Source organism: Sesamum indicum, linkage group LG6, assembly GCF_000512975.1.
Source record: "Sesamum indicum cultivar Zhongzhi No. 13 linkage group LG6, S_indicum_v1.0, whole genome shotgun sequence".
NCBI lineage: Eukaryota > Viridiplantae > Streptophyta > Magnoliopsida > Lamiales > Pedaliaceae > Sesamum > Sesamum indicum.
The window spans coordinates 8,100,936-8,121,186 of record NC_026150.1 but is presented as its reverse complement, the minus strand read 5'-3'; the positions used below and the strand labels follow the sequence as shown (position 1 = coordinate 8,121,186).

The following is a 20,251-nucleotide window of genomic DNA, read 5'->3' as shown; positions in this document are numbered from 1 at the left end:
GGGAGAAAGAAAGGTGAGAAAAAAAAAAAAAGAGGGGGGGGGGGGGGGGTAAACTGAGAGAAAAATAACTAATAATTGTGTATTTATAAAAAATACAGAAAGCAGTGGATTGAGAGAAATATATATATATATATATATAATTAGGGTCAATAGCAATTTATTTCATGTAATATTGAAAATGAGCACCTTTTCTTCTTATGAAAAAAAGATAGCAATTTACCACACTGTATTTTTTAAAATGAAGCAATTTACCTCTTTATACAAGGAGCTAAATTACTTCATTTTAAAAAATATAGGGAGATAAATCACTATTTATTTTTTCATAAGGGGATAATTTGCTCACTTGCAATATCACAAGGGGGTTGCTTGCATTTTTTCCTATATAATTATGAGATTATTAAAAAATATTGAATTTATTATTAGACCAATCTCTTTGAAGGAAATAAATAAATTAAAGGATAAATCTAAATATTCAAAAATTAGTATGATAAAAGAATTTTCATTTATAACAGTATAAAAAAACTCATCAACACATTTATTTTAAGTTTTTAACATTTTCCCATTTCATCTTTTCTTCTCTTAAATCTACATACACACAACTCTAAAAATATAATTTTTAATATCTGTATAAGCAACTTATAATTCTAAGGAATAATTACATCATTCTGTTTTTAGTTTTGGTATAATTACATAAAAATCTCTTATGATTTGCAAAACTACATTTAGTATCAATATAGATATTAGTAAAAAAGTTGACTAAAAATTCATATTTACCCTAAATCGACTTGTTATGGACTTATTTCAAATCAAATAAATTTTTTTATGATAAAAAACTATCATTATAAGAGTGAAGGCGCACCTCCTTACATACATTAGTATGTGAATCTATATAAAATAATTTGGTTAAAAAAAAAATTTAACCTACAATAAGACAGTTTAAATTAATCAGAGCTAAATATGAATTTCGTTCGTTTTTTTTTACTAATATCAACAAATTCGATAAATTTAATTAATAGAATAATTTATTTATTGGATAAAAATGCTAATGCAGGTAAAGAGGTATACCAGCACTAATGTGCGAAAATATACCTTCTTACATGTATTAACGTATGAACATGTATATGAGTAGATGGTTAAAAAAAAAAAAGATTTGTTTGGTTTGCAATAAGTCAGTAGTTAGTTAATCGATGATAAAAATGTATTCTCATTAATTTTTATTTTATTTTTTTCTATTGTCAATAAATTTGGTAAAAATTAACTGATAGATGAATATATTTATTAAATAAAAATAAAAATTAGAGGTACAAAATATATTTTTTAAATTATAAAATATTTATGTATAATTACATCAAATTTTAGAAAAGAGTGGTGTAACTATCCTTATTTTAAATTTCTAGAGGAAGTTATTTGATTTGACCCTATAAATGATGTGGGGTATGGGCCCCTTTGAATTATTTGATCCATTAAATGACGTGGGTATGGGCTCTGGTTGGTACCCCTGCAATATTAAACATCCTGCCTCCTGTGTCTTTATACGTCTTGTATAATTACGCACCTTCAAATTGAAATTTTAATGCATTTTATCTCTCTTTGATATTGCATATAATAAATTATTTTTTATAAAAAAAATAATAAAAATTTTTTTCTATATTTTTTAAAATAAAATAATTTATTTCCTATCTGAGGAGATAAATATTTTATTTTGAAAGATATAAGAAAGTAAATTGCTATTTTTTTTCTATAGAAAGATAATTTGCTCATTTACAATATTAGAAGGGGATTGCTTATATCTTTTTCCACCAAAATAGATCACTACATTGCACCATTTTTACTTTTCAAATTGGATAAACTTAGGGTGATTTGGACATTTATGATTTACTATAAAAAATGACGATCGTGGATAATTCACGAGTCTTGAATAAAATTTGATGATTTATCCAATCTTGACCATATCCCTCGTTTGATCTAATTGGATAAATCAACAAAAAATATTAATTTATCGTATACCATAGTTTATGCAATTGAATTCTATTAATTATTTATTCCACACATATAAAAGTAAAAGCCCCTTAGTTTCATTATCCACTTGTAGATTTTCCATGTGGTGCGCTTCTTGTATGCATATTGTAGAATGTTGTTAGTCTCTTTTCTTACAACTATAAAATAAAATTAAGGTTAATTGTATTTAGACACCTTCAAGAAATGCCATATTATATTTTCTCTATAAAAACTTTCAAAATTCTACTTTCGCCCCTCTATATATTCTTTGATTATACCTGACCCTCTTTTGTTATAATTTAAACGGAAAATTCTGATATCAACAAAAACATTACGTAATTTTTTAATTTTATTTCTTATTTAACATTCTTATGTATATTTTTATAGTTATGATGGAGTAAATGTAATATATGTAATTATACACAGTTGGTGTAGGTTGAAATAATCAAACACATTGTAAGATCTTGCATTTATGGAAATTACAACCCTAATGTTGGAACAAGAACTTTTAGTCCTAAATCCAAATAACGAGTATAGTGGGTAGAGACTTAAATGTATGTATATGAGGCTGGTGATACTGTTCATATGAGTATTTTATTATACAGTCTACCAGTTATTGGATCATACATCAGAATATGGTCATGTATTGATTCAACAGTTCAGAGCCTATATGAATACAAATCCTCTTGAACGGCCCTGAATTTTTCTTTCTATTTGGTGCTAAAATAGTGATCAAGTTCTTCCATAATGCAATATAGCCAAAGATATGAACAAGGTGTACAAAAGCCATATAAGTATAGAGAAAGCATAGCCGGCAGGTATTGTAAGGACAAGCATGCACACCAAGGAAAGACATAATGCATTATCGAAAGGGACCAGTTTGGGTGGGTCTTCAGTTTCTTCATTCAGGATTTGTTGTCCCCCTTTTGGATTTCTACTCTTGTTGTCCGTATACCTCTCCGGCCAAGGAACAATTGTGTAAAGAATTGTGCTGCTTTTGCAAGAATTTTGAACAATCTTGTTAGCTGAATTATGTATTTTCACAGTTCACACACACCCCACAACCAAAATGTTTGGTTTTCTTGCATTAATTGGAGTCACCTCGTTGGTCTGTCTTCATGTGTTTGAATGCTGTCTCGTGTCCATCGCCATTGTTAATTCGTTGTCTGTCTGCACATTGCAAAATCTGATGATGCTGCCAATGGAGCCCTAAAGCTAAAGGACAAACACACACTGTCCCAAGTAGTAGTAGTACTAAAGCATTCACTGACACATTTTCTCATACATATGGCAGCTGCCGCCTGCCGCTGCTCATCTCAAGCTCCAAACCCAACCCATTAAGCTCAAACGCCGCCGCTACCGCGAGACCACCATCACCACTAACACCAACACGGCTGCCGCCGACGAACCCTTGGATTCTACTTCTTCTTCTTCTTCTACAGCTCAAAACCACTGTCAGAGCCGGAAACTTGACACTACCATTGTGGTCTCTCCAGACAAGTCCTGGTGCTGTTCGGCTTCGAAACCACCACCTCCGCCGTCGGTTGACGCCATCACTTCGTTATCTTTAATACCCTCCCAACTGCCATCCTCCTCTCCTACAGATCTGAGGATCCGTTGCTCGCCCTCCACCATGGACTCTCATAATACTAGCGTATACGGCGGAGCTACACCCACTCCGGCCGCCAGTGTCGGTACCCAAGATAATTTTCCGTCATCCTTTAGCAAATTCAATTCCGCGCTAACCGCTGGTCTTCTCAACCCAATGTCTCCGCCACCTCTGGTCGATAAAACCCGTTCAAGCCCAACCCTTTTCGAAATGATGGCAAATGAGCCCGACTGCCACCCGAGAGCAACAACCCTCGTCCCAAACGGCGTTGTTTTCGCTCAAAACCACCAAAGCACGAAGCTTGCCGCAAACCCAGCTCCTCAAGACAAGCAAGCATTAGTGCAGCAGCGTCTGATGGATCTGCTTGCATCCAGGAGCCCCGGAAACCAGTTTAACGACGCCATTTCAGGCGACGTGAAGCTTACTTTGAGTTCGAAGGATGGGATTAACGTTTCTATTAGCGTTCATAGGCAGATCCTGGTAGCCCACAGTAGATTTTTTGCTTTGAAGTTGAACGAGAAGTGGGTTAAGCAGCAGCGAAGTTCAGGCCCGTACATTGTGGAGATTGCGGATTGTGACGATATTGAGGTTTACATTGAGACTCTGAGGTTGATGTATTGTAAGGATTTGAGAAGAAAGCTTATGAAAGAGGAAGTTCCCCGTGTGCTCGGTATTCTTAAGGTAATATATGCTGCAGTGTGCATGTGCATCATCTGTTCTTTGTTTGGAGTTACTTATATTCATTGTATTTGTTATGTGTGCTTCAATGTATTGGTGAATTGTTGAAAATAGACAGAAGAAAAAACAGAGATGGACACTATAGATGCCAAAGGAATCAAAGAAGATAGTAGCAACTGCTTGTATCTTGTGATTTGAAAGAAATGTTTCTCCACACAGGAAGGGAATTATAATATATGAATTGTTGGAAATATAAAATTTGATGCATATAGTTAAATGGGAGGAAAATCACCGAAACAAATGAGAAGGTGATGTATTGTTGAAATGGACGAGTTAATTTATAATGATGGACTTGCTTGCTAGAACTTAATGAAATCAATGTCAATTGGAATCTTGACACTCATCCTAGAACTTAATTTATAATGATGGACTTGCTTGTACCTAGATTACTCTAATATTGCTTTTGTGGAGTTTAATGATTATCCAATTTTGATGATTGCAATTGCTTGTTTACCCTATAGAGATTCTATTAAAAGTTGTTCAGATAATAACCTTACGAAGAGTCAGACATTTGACTACTACTTTTCTTGCATGCATCGGCAATAATTGATAGGGGAAAGAAGATAGCAATTTTGTCAGATTGTAAAACTAATTAATGACGTAGCTAGGTTACTACTCTAGCATGGTGCCCGTTAACAGTCATTTCATCGTTGCTGCTGATTCCATGGTGTCGTTACTACTAGCATTAGATTCTCAATTCCTGTATGGTAAAAGATTGAGTTTGTGGTTTTCTGATATATTTTTAATCTTTCTGGCATCAACAATAACAGTTATGTAACTACATTTTGGAACAACCAGCATATGTAATGTGTCTAGTAGGTCTGATCTGCTCACATCCACCTGAGTTCAGGATTATGTTTGATACACAAAGTTACAATCAATAATAGAACCTAACACTATTCAAATCTAACTTGCGACATTAAGAGAACTTAAACATTTAAAACGTTTTAACTTAGGCATAAGTTCATATTTTTTATTAAGTTACTTGTATATTTATGTTTTTACAATGCATGATTATGTGGCACTATTTAAATTATGGAGCTCAAATTATGTCTATGCATCTTAGATTGTTTTAATCATTCCAAATATTGAAACTAAAAACTAAATTTTAATTGCTAATGGTTATGGTATTGTGGCTGTCAACTTCCTTATTAAGACTAACAACAATCAATTTTTAGATCTCGCATAGCATTCTTGATTTGTATTTGGGACCAGTCTATTTGTTTTGGAGAAAGTCCTTGAAAAGCCCACAATACTGTCTGACAACTTCATCAGAGCTAAATTCCTCAAGGTAGTCTATTTCAGAGATATTTTTGTAGAAACCTACTTATAACATTGGGGCTTTGTTCATAGTTCGTGTCTTCTTCCATCAAAATAGCAACATGGATGGCGATGGAAGTACTCATTTGGTTGAATCTCCATTATGGTAATGGCTTGAATTTGTGGATGGAACAGAAGTATAACTATGCAGATGTCTTACATAATGCATCTTATTGATTTTGTTCATACGGAGGTTTTTTCCCAGAACTTTCCATCCCAAAGTTTTTTCCGGAACTGTAAATGTACGGCTTGGTTAGCAAATTATAAAGACACAGATGATTGCTTTCTGTACATACTGTAACATCTCCAGATATATGGTCTGTGATAATGCTTTTTATTGCTTCTATTATAGGTGTCAGCGGCAATTGGATTTGATGCGGGAGTATTATCTTGCTTGGAGTACTTAGAAGCTGCTCCCTGGGCTGAAGATGAGGAAGAGAAGGTTGCTTCATTGTTATCAGAGCTTAGGCTTGAAGGAGTCGGCGCAGGGGAAGTTTTGAAGAGAGTTTCTCTTGATGTCACCACAGGGGTTGAGGATGGAAGTGATAATGAAGAAGTGCTTATGAAGCTATTGCAAATAGTTCTTGAAGGAAAAGATGAGAAGGCTAGGAGAGAGATGAAAAGTTTGGTGACCAAAATGTTACGTGAGAATTCATCACAGAATGACTTGAGGAAAGAGTCATTGTACTCGGCTTGTGATGAATGCCTGAAATTGCTTCGCCATCATTTTCTACAGGCGGCAGTAGCAGACATGAAGGATGTCGGCCAGATAGCACGACAGGCAGATAATTTGCATTGGCTGTTGGATATACTGATTGATAGACAGATTGCTGATGACTTTCTAAAGATGTGGGCCTCACAGTCTGACTTATCTGAGGCACATTCTAAAGTGCCTGCCATCCACAGATACGAGGTCAGCAGAGTTACTGCTAGGTTGTTGGTCGGGATCGGTAAGGGTCAGCTTTTGGCTTCCAAAGAAGCCAGGTGCATGCTTTTGCAGACATGGTTGGTGCCATTTTACGACGACTTTGGATGGATGAGGAGGGCCTCAAAGGGCCTCGACCGACATTTAATTGAGGATGGCCTTAGTAACACTATACTAACTCTGCCAATGGCCTGGCAGCAGGAAATTTTGCTTTCATGGTTTGATCGGTTTCTAAATGCTGGTGATGATTGTCCCAATATCCAGAGAGGATTTGAAGTTTGGTGGAGGAGGGCTTTCTGGAGACGCAATGGTGAACTTGAGAGGCCTCGTCTATTGCGAATCATGGCTGCCAGTATAGAGAACTCATGATTTCGGGAGGTGTCAAATTGAGGTTCTTTTTACGGTCTTCACTGATCATCTCCGTTATGTGCTTGCTGTTGGCCCACTCCCGCTATATGATTTTCATGCAACTTCTTCCTTCCTAAACTGAAGTGGGATGTCCATTCTTATATATGGGTGTTTTTAAAACACTGGTTTGTGTCAGAAGTTTAGTCTGGAAGAAGAACTTAAGAAACAGGCTCTGATGAGTATCTTGATTCTTTATCACTCAGACCATTTGCTTGTTGTTCCTACTCCACAGAGCCATTTGTTTGGTTTTTTTCATTTTTTATTCTGAAAGAAAACATACCGGTAGTTGGAACTGCAGTATGGGGCCTAGATAAAAGCCAGTTAAAACAACAAACTCCAACCGCAGGTGAGATTGATCTAATCCTAGTCCATACGACAAACTTAAGTTACAGTAGCGTCATGTGGATTGATCGTGCTAGGGTTCGTCTGGTGCATCATAGCTACAAATTATATGATTTCTGATCTCATGCAAGTCTGTAAAGCTGCGGTGCTGTCAATGAGCTTGCGGAGTTCCCTCCGATCTTGGTTGCTAAAAGTTCGCCTACACTTATGTGCTTTTAGCTTAGCCAATCGATCTGTTCGTGTGACAGTATGTAGATGTCTTAATCTTTGGTTGTTCTTGGCTTTCTTTCCATCTTCCTAATACAACTTCTCTCTAATGTCTGTCTTTAAACTAGCACTGTTGTTTCTCATCTTTCATAAAGTGATTGATTCTTTAGACAAGAATGCTTTAGATATCCTCTTGGTGGTGATTGTTTTGATTCTAGCAGCCCTTTGTTGTATGCTTATGACAAAGAAACCCAATTATATGTGGTTGATTCCTAATTATTATTTGTTTTTTTTAAATAAAGGGATCAACTATTATATTTTTTTTTAAATAAATTGATTATAATTATCAATATCAAATATATATATTTAATAATTATCGACAATCATATCATATATTAATTTTCAATATCAAATAATTATATATAATTAATAATTACTATTAAAAAATATAATAACAATCCATAATAAAATTTGAAACCTCACCTGTTGATTCCTAGTTTGGAGACAACCAAAATCACGTTCGTGTCAAAGCAGCACAGGTCCGTTGATTTAAAATTTTAGTGTCAACAGACAAAAGGGCGTGTCGATTGATGATTCAGGGGATGGCAACTTGGTAATATATTACGAAATTGGAGTATTTGAGGAACCAATCATTTGCCTTTTATTTAATATATATATATGTATATATGTATATTAAATTAAGACAAGTTTCTTGGGACAAGTCTTCTTCCCGTTTGTTTGTAAATCCCACCATAATGTTTTGGATTCATATCATGATCATGACCCATCATTTATTTATTTTTCTTGTTAGTTGTATTGACGAAATTGGAGCTTTATGATATAAAATCTAGAAATCGTACATACATTTTTATTCTATTCTAATAATAATTGATTATAAATATTAAGAATAATTATATATATTTTTTTAGATTTGATATAATTATATATAAATTTTTTATAGTTTGAAAAATTACATCTAACAATCCTAATGTTTGCTTACCTATAATAAATAAATCTTTCCGTTAGTCAAAATTCACCGAGTTTATTGATATTAACAATAAATTCAGAAAAAAATTATATTAACCCCTAATTGACCAATTACTGACTTATTGCAGGTCAAACAATTTTTTTTATAAACTAAACTACCCTTGTAATGGTGAAAATAGATTTCCTCACATGCGTTAATGCATGAAAACATATGAGAATAATTTGATCATAAAAAGATTTATGTGATATAGATCTTTTTAGTTAATATCAGCAAATTCGGTGAATTTTGATTAATTGAAGGACTTATTTGTTAAATGGAGGCCAATCTCAGGTGTGTTAAATATAATTTTTCAAATCACAGAGGGTTTACATGTAATTACACCAAACCTTAAGGAAGGAGAGTGTAATTATATTATTAAATAATACTAATAACTTATATGTTGATTGACATTTGCAACTGTTAATATTGAAATTCATGATGTAATATAAGTAATTATTCTGTTTAGATGGTACACGAATTACGTACTTAATATAATTAAATTTTCATATAATTTAATATGACAAAACTCGATCCGAACCAAAATTTTCCAACTAAGAGAAAATGTGAAAAAGAATAAGAGTGGGACGGTAGTTTGTTTTATTTCAGTATAATGACATAATTAATTATGATAATTCTCAATTAAAAACAAGCTATAAATTCCAAAACCAACTCATTAATTATTTATTAGTCCATGTATTATAAAAATGTTTAGGATAATGTCGATTCGTTAGCCAAAAAGACAAAAATATTAATTAATTAGGTTTTGTCCATTGTACAAGAATGTTTCTTCAACGATAACTTCTCATGAATTTCTAAGAAACTGCTTTTGATTTGCCATTAATTAGTTAATTAATTAATTAATATTCTGATTTGTTAATCTCTCCTAGGTTTCTTTACTTTTTTTTTTTTAAAAAAAAAATATAAGTTCTTGACAGTTAAAATAAAGAAATAAGTACTCTCTTGATAATTAAAATAAAGAAATAATAGCACTCACCTCCCCTGATGTATGGTGTGATTACACTTACACCCTTTATGATTTGATAAATTATATCTAACACTCCTTGTATTTGTTTCTATCTAACAAATAAGTTCATTTGTTAGTCAAGATTCACTGAATTTGTTGATATTAAACCAAAAACTATTGACTTATTACTGATTGATTGCATGTCAAATATTCTTTTTGGGTCTAATCTACCCTTGTAATAGTGAAGATATACTTTCTCACATGCATTAACGAGTGAAGACGTATTGGGGTAATTTGATCATAAAAAGACGTATATGACCTGCAATAAATGAGTAATAAGTCAATTGGGGGTAAATATAAATTTTCTTTTTTCAATCCTTTTGTTAATATCAGGAAATTAGGTGAGTTTTGACTAATGGGGGGACTTATTTGTTAGATATAAGCAAACCTTAAGAAGGCTAGATATAATTTTCCAAACTATAGGGAGTTTAAGTATAATTACATTATACCTCAAGAGAGGGTAGTGTAATTATCCCTAAAATAAAAGAGGGAAAAGTTCAGTTAACAAGAGTTCACACACTACAGATTGATGCAGACAAGCAATCAAGAGAGAAGGAGTCAACAGAGCCTATAAGGGACAGTCCAATGATTTGAGTTCAAGTCAAAAGAAAGTGCTTGTTTTAACAACTCCAGATTATGATTTTACGGTCAAGAATCAAGATGATTGGTTAATTTATTAATTTAGATATTACAAGTATATCTCGCATTTACCTCCAACCATCGTAAATACTTTCTATTTCATTCAAATTAAGTTTTCTTGAATTGAACCAATTTACTCTCCCTAATAGGTTGGATCAAATTCAATTTAAAATAAAATTTTGGGTGAATATTGAGGCACACACAATTTATACTCTTTTAATTCTTTAGTATTGAATCTTAATTATAAAATTTAAATTAATTTAAATATCGGGATGTGCGCGCCAGATAAACTTTCCAAAATTATTTATTCATATTTCCAACTATCCTAAAAAACAGAAACCAATATTTTTTGTCAAAAAAATAAAAGACTTCATAAATTTAAGGATGTCCTATATAATACACGGATATTTTGAAAAATTACTAAATGCAGTATTGAACATGGACGATGCTCGGACACGCCTCCGACACGGCAACGGCATGTCCGAAAATTAAAAAAAGAAAAAGAAAAAAAAGGACACGGCATCGACACGCCTGTTGGTATGTCCGACATGTTTTGATTTTTCTTTTTATAATTTCAAAAAATATTAGGTTGTTTTGAATTATATATACATAATTGTATACATAGGGGGGTTATAATTTTTATTTTGAATTTTTTTATAAAAAATAATAATTACATATATTATAAATTATATATATTAAAAATCAAAATAATTATATATAAATAAACTTAGTTTGACCATTGACTAGAAGGGGTATTTTAGTCATTGTTTTTTAAAAAATAGGTTCAAATTGACTAGGAGCCAGTGTGATTACTTATTCATAACACAAGAATGATTTTTTATATTAAAAATTTCATAGGGGGATTTTTGATATTTTGATATATCACAGAGGGTCAAAATAAATTTAACCCTATATATATTTGAAATCACATTCTATTAACATAGATGTAAGACATGCTTATTTTATATTTTATCTTAATATTTTTTATATTGCATATTTTAATTTTCTAAAAAATTAAGAATATATATAATAAAAATATATTATATATAGCCATTTCAGTGTCTTGTCGTATCATAATTTTTTATATTATCGTATCTGTATCGTATCGTGTCCGTATCTCCGTATTTATGCCCATGCATCATAAGATATCGTGATGACATATTTTATCCATATAGAGTGTGTGAGTGCGCGTTGGTGGAACAATCATCTTGGGATGGAGTCCATGCATGATGAGTACGACTTATAATAATCAAGATAGATTTTTTAATTTATAATTTATTATTTAAATAGAGAGTAACGTATTAATGTGGTATTTGGGGTTAAAACATAGTATTCGCAGTGCGCTAAGACAATGAGATTAGAGAGTGGTTAGTAGCACACGTATGGTTTTGTCTTAATCGGTGTTCAATATTTTAATGTGGTTTGCAATACATAATTGTCTGATTCTTCGGTGTGTATCAAGTGCATTGTATGTCCCATTTCTTTATGCAAATGTTTGAATAAATATCCAACTATTATATATATATATATATATATGAATGAATGTGGTCCTTATATAGTTATATGTATATATATGCGACGTGGAGAAATAATATCTTTTGTCCCGTAATTTAAGGTCTTTTCACTTGTTGTTTTATTGGTTATGAAATTCTCATTTTTTGTTCCGTAACTTTTAAAAAGAGCACTTTTAGTCACACGACACCTTTCTGTTAGATGTTTTAATAGAAAATGTACGTGGCAGTTACGGGATACAAATTAAAAATCCTGTAATTAATATGACCAAGTGGAAAGAGTTTAAGTTACAGAACAAAAAATAAAATTTTAATTATCTGAAAAATGTGATTAACGTACAATTTTAATTACATGACAAGTGCAATAATATTCACAACATAACTGATTAAATATAGATATATATATATATAGCTAAATCTAGTTCTCATTAAAATTTTCAATCAAGAGTAACAATGGGGCGTGTGACTTCGTATGATTCTCATGATTTTGTCTTGAAAAGAAAGCATCTCACTGGGGATACGAGACTTTAAAACTTATAATAAACCGTCAAAACTCTTCATTTGCAACCAATATAATACGCCTGCCCACATCAAGTAAACCTATTCTCCGAACCAAGAATGTTGGTTGATCAATAAAAGCATTTATTTAATTAGTCACTTTTCTTATTATTGAAATGGGTTTTTATGAACCTTTTTCGACACTTTATATCGTTCATCAACTATTAAATTAATATATATGTAAACTGGTCTGTGTTTTTTTTTTTTTAAATTACACAAGTTGTGGTCCAACGATCATAAATATTTAAAACTCGAGCGTAGCTATATATAGATGTTTGAAAGATTGCGAATGCGCTGACGATATTTAATTAATTATCTTTGAAATAATAATATAGTGTAATTAATACTTACCAAAGTATCATGATATATTTATTCTTAGTAACAACAACAATGATACTACATAATCATAATGTGGTCACGTACCTTAATACTTCTGTAGTACAATATATACACATATTTATCAACAATTATTAAGTTATATTTATATATATATATATATATATATGATACTATTCAAATAAACTAAAAATTAATACCGTTTATCCGAAAGTATTATACTTAAAGTAGATAAAAGAAAAATATGAATCTCCATAATTTAAGTGTACATTATTTTTTAGAGTTAATTACATTTAGACCCCCTCTTAAAATATTAAATTACACTTTTTTTTCTTAAAAGAATTTGAAAAAATTTCACTTACACCTCTATCGAAAATCTCTATTTACACCTGACCCCCTTTCTTTAGGATTTGGACAAGAAATGTTGACGTAAACAAAGAGGGATACATAAATTTTTAATTTTACCTCTCATTTAATATTTTTATATATATTTTTGTATTTATATAGGGATAAATATAATACATATTTATATATATATATATAGAATGGAGTTAATATTATTGTATTTTTTTCCCTTCACAAGTACAAAATTATTACATAAAGAAGTTAAATGAGGGGTTAAATAAACTATTTTTGCAACTTATTTTCTTAACATCAGCATTTCTTGTCCAAATATAACAAAATAGGGTCGGATGTAAATAATAAATTTTCGGAAAGGATATAAATATAGTTTCAAAATTCTTTTAAGAAAAAATATAATTTTATATTTTTTAGTAGGGGTCTAAATGTAATCAATCCTATTTTTTTTTTAATATAAGTGAAGCTTTACTTTTTTGAATTGTTGTTGCAAATTTCATATTTCTTACGTATTTGTCAAATTTATATGCTACATCATTATCAGTTAAAATTAGTTAATTAATTCTGGATGGATACATTTTCTGACACAATTATGGATTAAGCTATTAAGAAATAAATATCTCTAATCTCTATCAACTTAATTAAATTAAGGAACTACGTTGCAATTTCACACTGTACAAATTTAGTTTATAATACTCTATTACTCCTCCACGACAAAATATTATTTGTTTCGCACAGTCGAAAAGGTTGCCTGCGGTGCAGCCACTTTGTCTGAAAACTATCTTCCATCACATTTTGGACTAAATATATATTAGGATAAATATATTTACACCCACGATTCATAAACTATTCGTCTTTTTTTTTTCTGTCACGAATGATAAGATAAGTATTGATTAAAAAACTCAAGTGTATTCATTGGATGTCCATTTCCAACGAATTGTTCATAGTCAAATTTCAGAATGTACTTGATAAGTCTGGTGACAATCCTTGCGTCCAATGAACTTGCAACTTGCAGTATATGGATATATTTAACTAGCTAGTATTGTCCAACGGGCTTGTGAGCTCGGGCCTCCTTTTTGAATTATGGAACTTCCTCTCTTCTCACTTTTCATATATGCAAGATGAGTTCACCGTGATTAAGGTTCACATCAGACTGCGGTGATCTCGAACTCAAACATCTCAAGACAAAAGAGGTTCTAAAATAATCAAGTGGGGTCGAAAAATAAATCTCAAAAATTTTAAATACATACGTATAGAATGACATTTATAAGAGTAACACGTGTCTGAATATGTACGAATACATGTGTCCACATTTTATAATAGAAACTATTGATAATCGACAGTCGATAAATTAATTAAGTATTCAATCGAATCCAGCGAATCCTGACCCAAGTTTAAAAAACATCCTAAACAAAGAGTTTGCCAGCTTTTTGATTGAGGTTTAACAAAGATGGAGACCTTAAAAGAAAGACCTCAGTTGCAACAAACTTGCATGATCATTAGGTTTTTGTTTTTGCATGATCATGATCATCATCACTTTCAATGTATTTTGCTCTTTCTTTCCTCAAATCGTGGATACAAATGGTAATTCAAGAAAGTTACAAAACAGAAAACCCCCAACAAATTAAGTGACAAATTCTAAACATAACGGTCACATGTTGTTCGAATCCTACAAAATAATTGCAGGAGAACAAAAAAATATACATATACATATATATATATATATATATTCGATTGAACATGCGGTTTCTTGTGAGAATTTTTTTTAAAAATGGATTTCAAACATATTTCATTATTATGATCAGATGAATTATAGTCATTGCATTTTTTTTCCTTGTCTTATAACACTTTTAATTGTAATATTACATCAATATACCAATATTATTACACTTTTATTTTATATTTAGACACATATTTTATTTTATTTTTCCGACTGAAATGAGATAAGATGAAATCTCAAGTAATCATAGCCTGATAAATCAAACAAATAATTAAAGCAAAATAAACATGCATGCACACTTAAAATGATAGATTACAGCAAGTTTTTTTTTAATTGATGTTTAGTATAATTATAAATACTCTCTTGTTGTTTGAAAAGTTATTAATAGCCTATTAATTTTAATAATCGCCCAATAATTACCCGAATCCATTAGTCTCCGTTATGTTTTCATCCATTTTCTGTGGTGAAATTGGCCAAAATGCCCTTCGGACTATTATGAATTATATGTTTACTTATTACTAAAAAAAATATTTGAAATTTTTTTATGGACTAAGTGGATATCAGTTTTTTTTACAATTTTTCAAAAATTTCCATCTAACTCACCCTATTTTTTAAAAAAATTACAATAAGGGCAAAGTCGAAAATTTTGAATATCTATCCAAATACTATATAATTTCATCAAATATAAAAAAATATTTATTATTAATTTTTTAAACAACGAAAATGTATTTATAATTATACCAAACCTTAAATAACACTCATTGTAATTTACCTTACTAAAAATTGATCCAAAAAGAAGCTTGCACTTTTAGTATAATATATATATATATATATATATATATATAAACTAAGAATGAATACATCCAATTTGATGATTAAGATACCAATCCATTATTGTCGGTCATGTCATGTATTGTATATATATTTCCAAATAAAGGGAATAAAAATACTTTAATTTGTCACATTATTGGTTGCAGGGCATGTAAGCATAATATAGAACTAGTTGGTTCCATGAACTAGTGTAATATTATGGTTTCAATTTCTCCCAAAGTGTGAGCGTTGCCCGTATTTTATATCAATTTATTATAATTTTTTTTATTTTATATTTTTTAATTATATTAATGTATTGCAATAAAATCTAGATTTTCTAAAGAACAATTTGGAGATCCCATGAACAAGTTCTACCAGAAAAAAAAAATTACTATTGACTACTCTTTTAATAGCTATATATTAAAAGTTTGGATAAATAATTATTATTAATTATGATTAAATATAACTATTGCAAAAATTTACTTATCCACTTATTTGCCGTGACTAATATTTTTATTATGGCTCTTAGCTATGACAATTGTTTTATTCACACTCGCAAAAATCATGGTCAACAACTGGTGCGTGACCGTAGTTAATTATTATTTACTACGGGTGTTTAGCGTTTGAGGTGTTTTCATGAATTCGAATTCCTTCAAATGTGTTGTTATTCGTATTACTGTAATTTATATCATTTATTTTTATATTTATATATTGATCGAAGTGATGTATTACACAATTTATTAATATTGACGTAATCATATAATTGTGGTTTTGTAAAAAAAACGAAAAAGAAAAAGGGTGTAGCTAGCATATGCACTTCTTACTTCAATAACAAAGCCTATCCCAATACTATTTCCCAAGACGTACGACTTAATGCAGGCATTAACACCATCATGAGTTTGACATGCCTCCAAACCCATAGCAACTTTATTTAACGCTATTCTAAAATGCGATATATGCGCTGATGGACCACTCTAGTTATAGTCATGTAAAGGTAGCATCTATTTAACCATTACTGGCTAACTGGAATGCATTAAAGAAAACGCGAGTTTCAATGAAATTGCTCAAACTGTGAGGATCAACTGTTTATGCATGTCATTCTCCTACTTTTCAGGATGCTTAATACATTACCTGAAACTACATCTATGGATTGCACTGCATATGTCTCTTTTTAGACTACTGCTTCTCGTATTAAAAAAATACTATAAGAAAATGACTCGATAACTATGAAAAAGTTTGATACTGAAAATCAATATTGAGCAAACTAGCAAGTAAAATTTTCGTTGATAATCTACACTATTTAATATATTTTTTTTAAATTATTCGTTGCTCAATTTGTTAGTATATATATATATATAATAGTGATATTTTTAATGTTGTCATTCATATATATTATTACAAATATTTGTTATTAACAAGAATTGACGATGAAAATAATTGTACCTAAAGTTAACATTAAAAACAGTTGGTGTGGCACATGTAAAATAATGATCAAAGGACAAGAAAGAATTATTGTCCTTATATATGTTCTTCAATTAATTGTTATTACAAATGTGCTACTAAATATTTATAGTGCACTACAATAAAATTGACTATCCTTCACATTATTAATTACCACCACTTCAAAATAGTCGTAAATCAATATTATTTATTACGATTAAATAAAATTGATATGAAAATTTAAGTTTGATCATGATTAATCATTATTTGTCGTGGTGTCATTGTTATTAGCTTCACTTGCAAAAACAACGGGTAATAGCCATTCTATAGCCGTGGCTAATTATTATTCTCCTCGAGTTATTATTTTTAATTATAATAAAATCATAATGGAAAGTTGTATTTTTGTAGTGGTAACATCATACTTATTGTAGTTAATAATTAGGGATAATTTACATTCCCCTCCTCTGAGATTTGGTGTATTACACGCAAACTTTCTGTGACTTGGAAAATTACATACAGTACTTTTGAAGTTTGCTTTTATCTAACAGATAAGTTCATTCGTTAGTCAAAATTTACTGAATTGTCGATATTAACAAAAAAAACTGAATGAAAATTAATATTTACCCTTTATTGACTTATTACTGACTTATTGGTCAAATAATTTTTTTCTAACTAAACTACTCTTATATCGGTAAAGATATACCTCCTCATATGCATTACCATATGAGAGTAACTTGGTCATAAAAAAATATATTTGACCTACAATAAATCAATAATTAGTCAATAGGGGGTAAATATAAATTTTTATCTGATTTTTTTTGTTAATATCAGTAAATTCGATTAATTTTGAATGAGGGACTTATTTGTTAAACAAAAATAAACTTCGGAGGTGTTAGATGTAAATTTTCAGACAACAATGAGTCGACGTGTAATTACACCAAGCCTTAGAAGAAAGAATCAATTTAATTATCCCTTAATTATGATAAAATCAAAATTGTTGTCAGTTAATATATACTGGTGCATGTGGCATACTCAAATGAACATGCATAATTAAATAAAAATTTTAAAGGATATTTTTTTTAAATTACATTTTATCTAAAGAAATTAAAAATATTAAAAACAAAAAAATAATAAGAAATTCATAAGAAGTTAAAAATTAGTGGAAATTGAAAGAGAGGGCAACTTGGCAGTTAAAAGTGATGAAATAATATTAAAAATTTAAAAACAAAAGATAGACTAAAAATATGATATACCAAAAAGGTTGTCAACCCTAATAATAAAGTATAGATTATTATTGAATTAATTATAAAATTATCGTTTAATATTATTTCACTTATATTATTTTGGTTGCAATGTGACGCTTGAACTGCTGTATAATTAAATTTAAAAAAAAATGAATTACACAAGAAATAAATTTTAATATATAGCGCAGGAAGCACCATCCTAGCCACATTAATGTACATGCATCTCATCTTATTTAGGTTTCATTTTCTGTAGTAATTAATGGTATTAAGGATAATTAATGAAGAAGATGACTTTATTGTACAATGATTTTCTTCAAGTGGGGCATTCTGCAAATATTTATAATTATTATGACTTCTTTGATCATCCATTAATTGTATATATTATGACTGCATGGAAAAGTCATCCTCCCCCAATAAAAAAATGCCATAAAGCATCCAATAAGGGCCAAAATTTTTTGTTCAAGGTTTGATCACATTTTAATTAAGAAATAATTATATTTATATTTTTTATTTATGATCTATTTACATAAATTAACTTTGATAGTTAAAAAATCAGAATAGTTTATGTAATTTTGTAGATGTTTTTGGAGGTGTATGTGTAATTTTACAAATTGTATGGGTGATTCGTGTAAATGAGGTTGGCGTTCTTGTGGGTAATGTGTAATTTTTCAAAAGATATGGGTGGTAAATAAAATATAGGTCAGAAGGTATAAATGTAATCATCCCTTAAATTATTTACAAGACACTTGTCATGTAATTATTACGTGTACGTGTAATTGACGAGTTTATCTTCCATGTGATTGATGTAGTCTAGATAGACCCGATTTGAATAAGAATTTTTCAATAAAGTTATCTTTTGATACATTTGTTACATGATTAGTTGGTCTAATCAAACCTGCCAATCTATAGGGTAAAATGCTTTTTTAGACCCATAAAACAAAGACAGAGTTTTTTTTGTACCACAACTATGACAGGTATTGCTTTTAGTAAAATACAACTCATAACCATGCATTTTTAGTCACAACAAGACATTATATTTTGGGACAAAAAGGGTGTTGTTTGGGACTAAATAGGCGTTATTTGAGACTAAAAAGACGTGATTTTATGACTAAAAAGTCCCAAAATTATAAAAAGACGTAATTTGAGTTTTGAGGGACTAAAAATACATTTTGCCCGAATCTATATAAGAATTTGTTACCTTTATTTTTTTTTTTTAAATATCAACGGTGTGATTATATAATTTATATCAATATTAATAAATTGATAAATACATCAATTCGATCAATAAACTGACATTACAATAAATTCATATACTCACATTAAGTGAGATAAAATACACATTATAATAAATTACTCATATGTATGATAGAACTTATTTATAAGACTTCAATCTTGATTAATCATTAGATTAAAAATATCATTGACAAGAATTCGCTGTAGTGGTGGGGGGGGGGGGGGGGGGTGGTGTTTAAGTGCAGGACCACTTCCATTTACCAGACAAAAAGTTTAACTTTCTAACAGGTCCACTCACGTGACTTCCGCGTGATCCCCCATCTCACCTTTCTTCTTATAGCCCACCCCCAAGTGTACCTACGTGTATATCTGAAATTCTGTATACCATCTATATATATATATATATATATTTGTATTTAAATTCAATGTATATTTTTAATGATTATTTTAGAGTTTTCTACATATATAATCAAGCAGTATAAATTACATATTATTATATCAATTAGTAATTTAAAATACCCGTAGACAACCAGCCACAAATATAAAAAGAAAAATTATATATTTGATCTTGTAACTTAATCTAGGTTACTGCTTTTGGTCCTTTAACTTATTTTATTTACATATTTAGTTCTTTTTTATCGAATTTAGTTATGAACATCTCACATTTTTTTTTTTGAGAATTAATTTAATCCTATGTTGACAATTTTGATTCTAATGACCTATAGTTACAACATAAAAAATGAGATACATTACACTGTGAAAAGGATCAAAATAATTGTGAATATTGAATTAAATTTTTCAAAAA

At 30.1% G+C, this 20,251-nt stretch overlaps 1 protein-coding gene across 1 annotated transcript; it reads left to right on the top strand.

The window, feature by feature from the left end:
• LOC105164066 (BTB/POZ domain-containing protein At1g63850-like) lies at positions 2,614-7,779 on the top strand. Its single transcript, XM_011082621.2, has 3 exons — positions 2,614-2,882; positions 3,300-4,288; positions 6,018-7,779. Exons 1-3 carry the CDS (start codon positions 2,834-2,836, stop codon positions 6,957-6,959), a joined length of 1,980 nt encoding a protein of 659 aa, XP_011080923.2. The 5' UTR covers positions 2,614-2,833; the 3' UTR covers positions 6,960-7,779.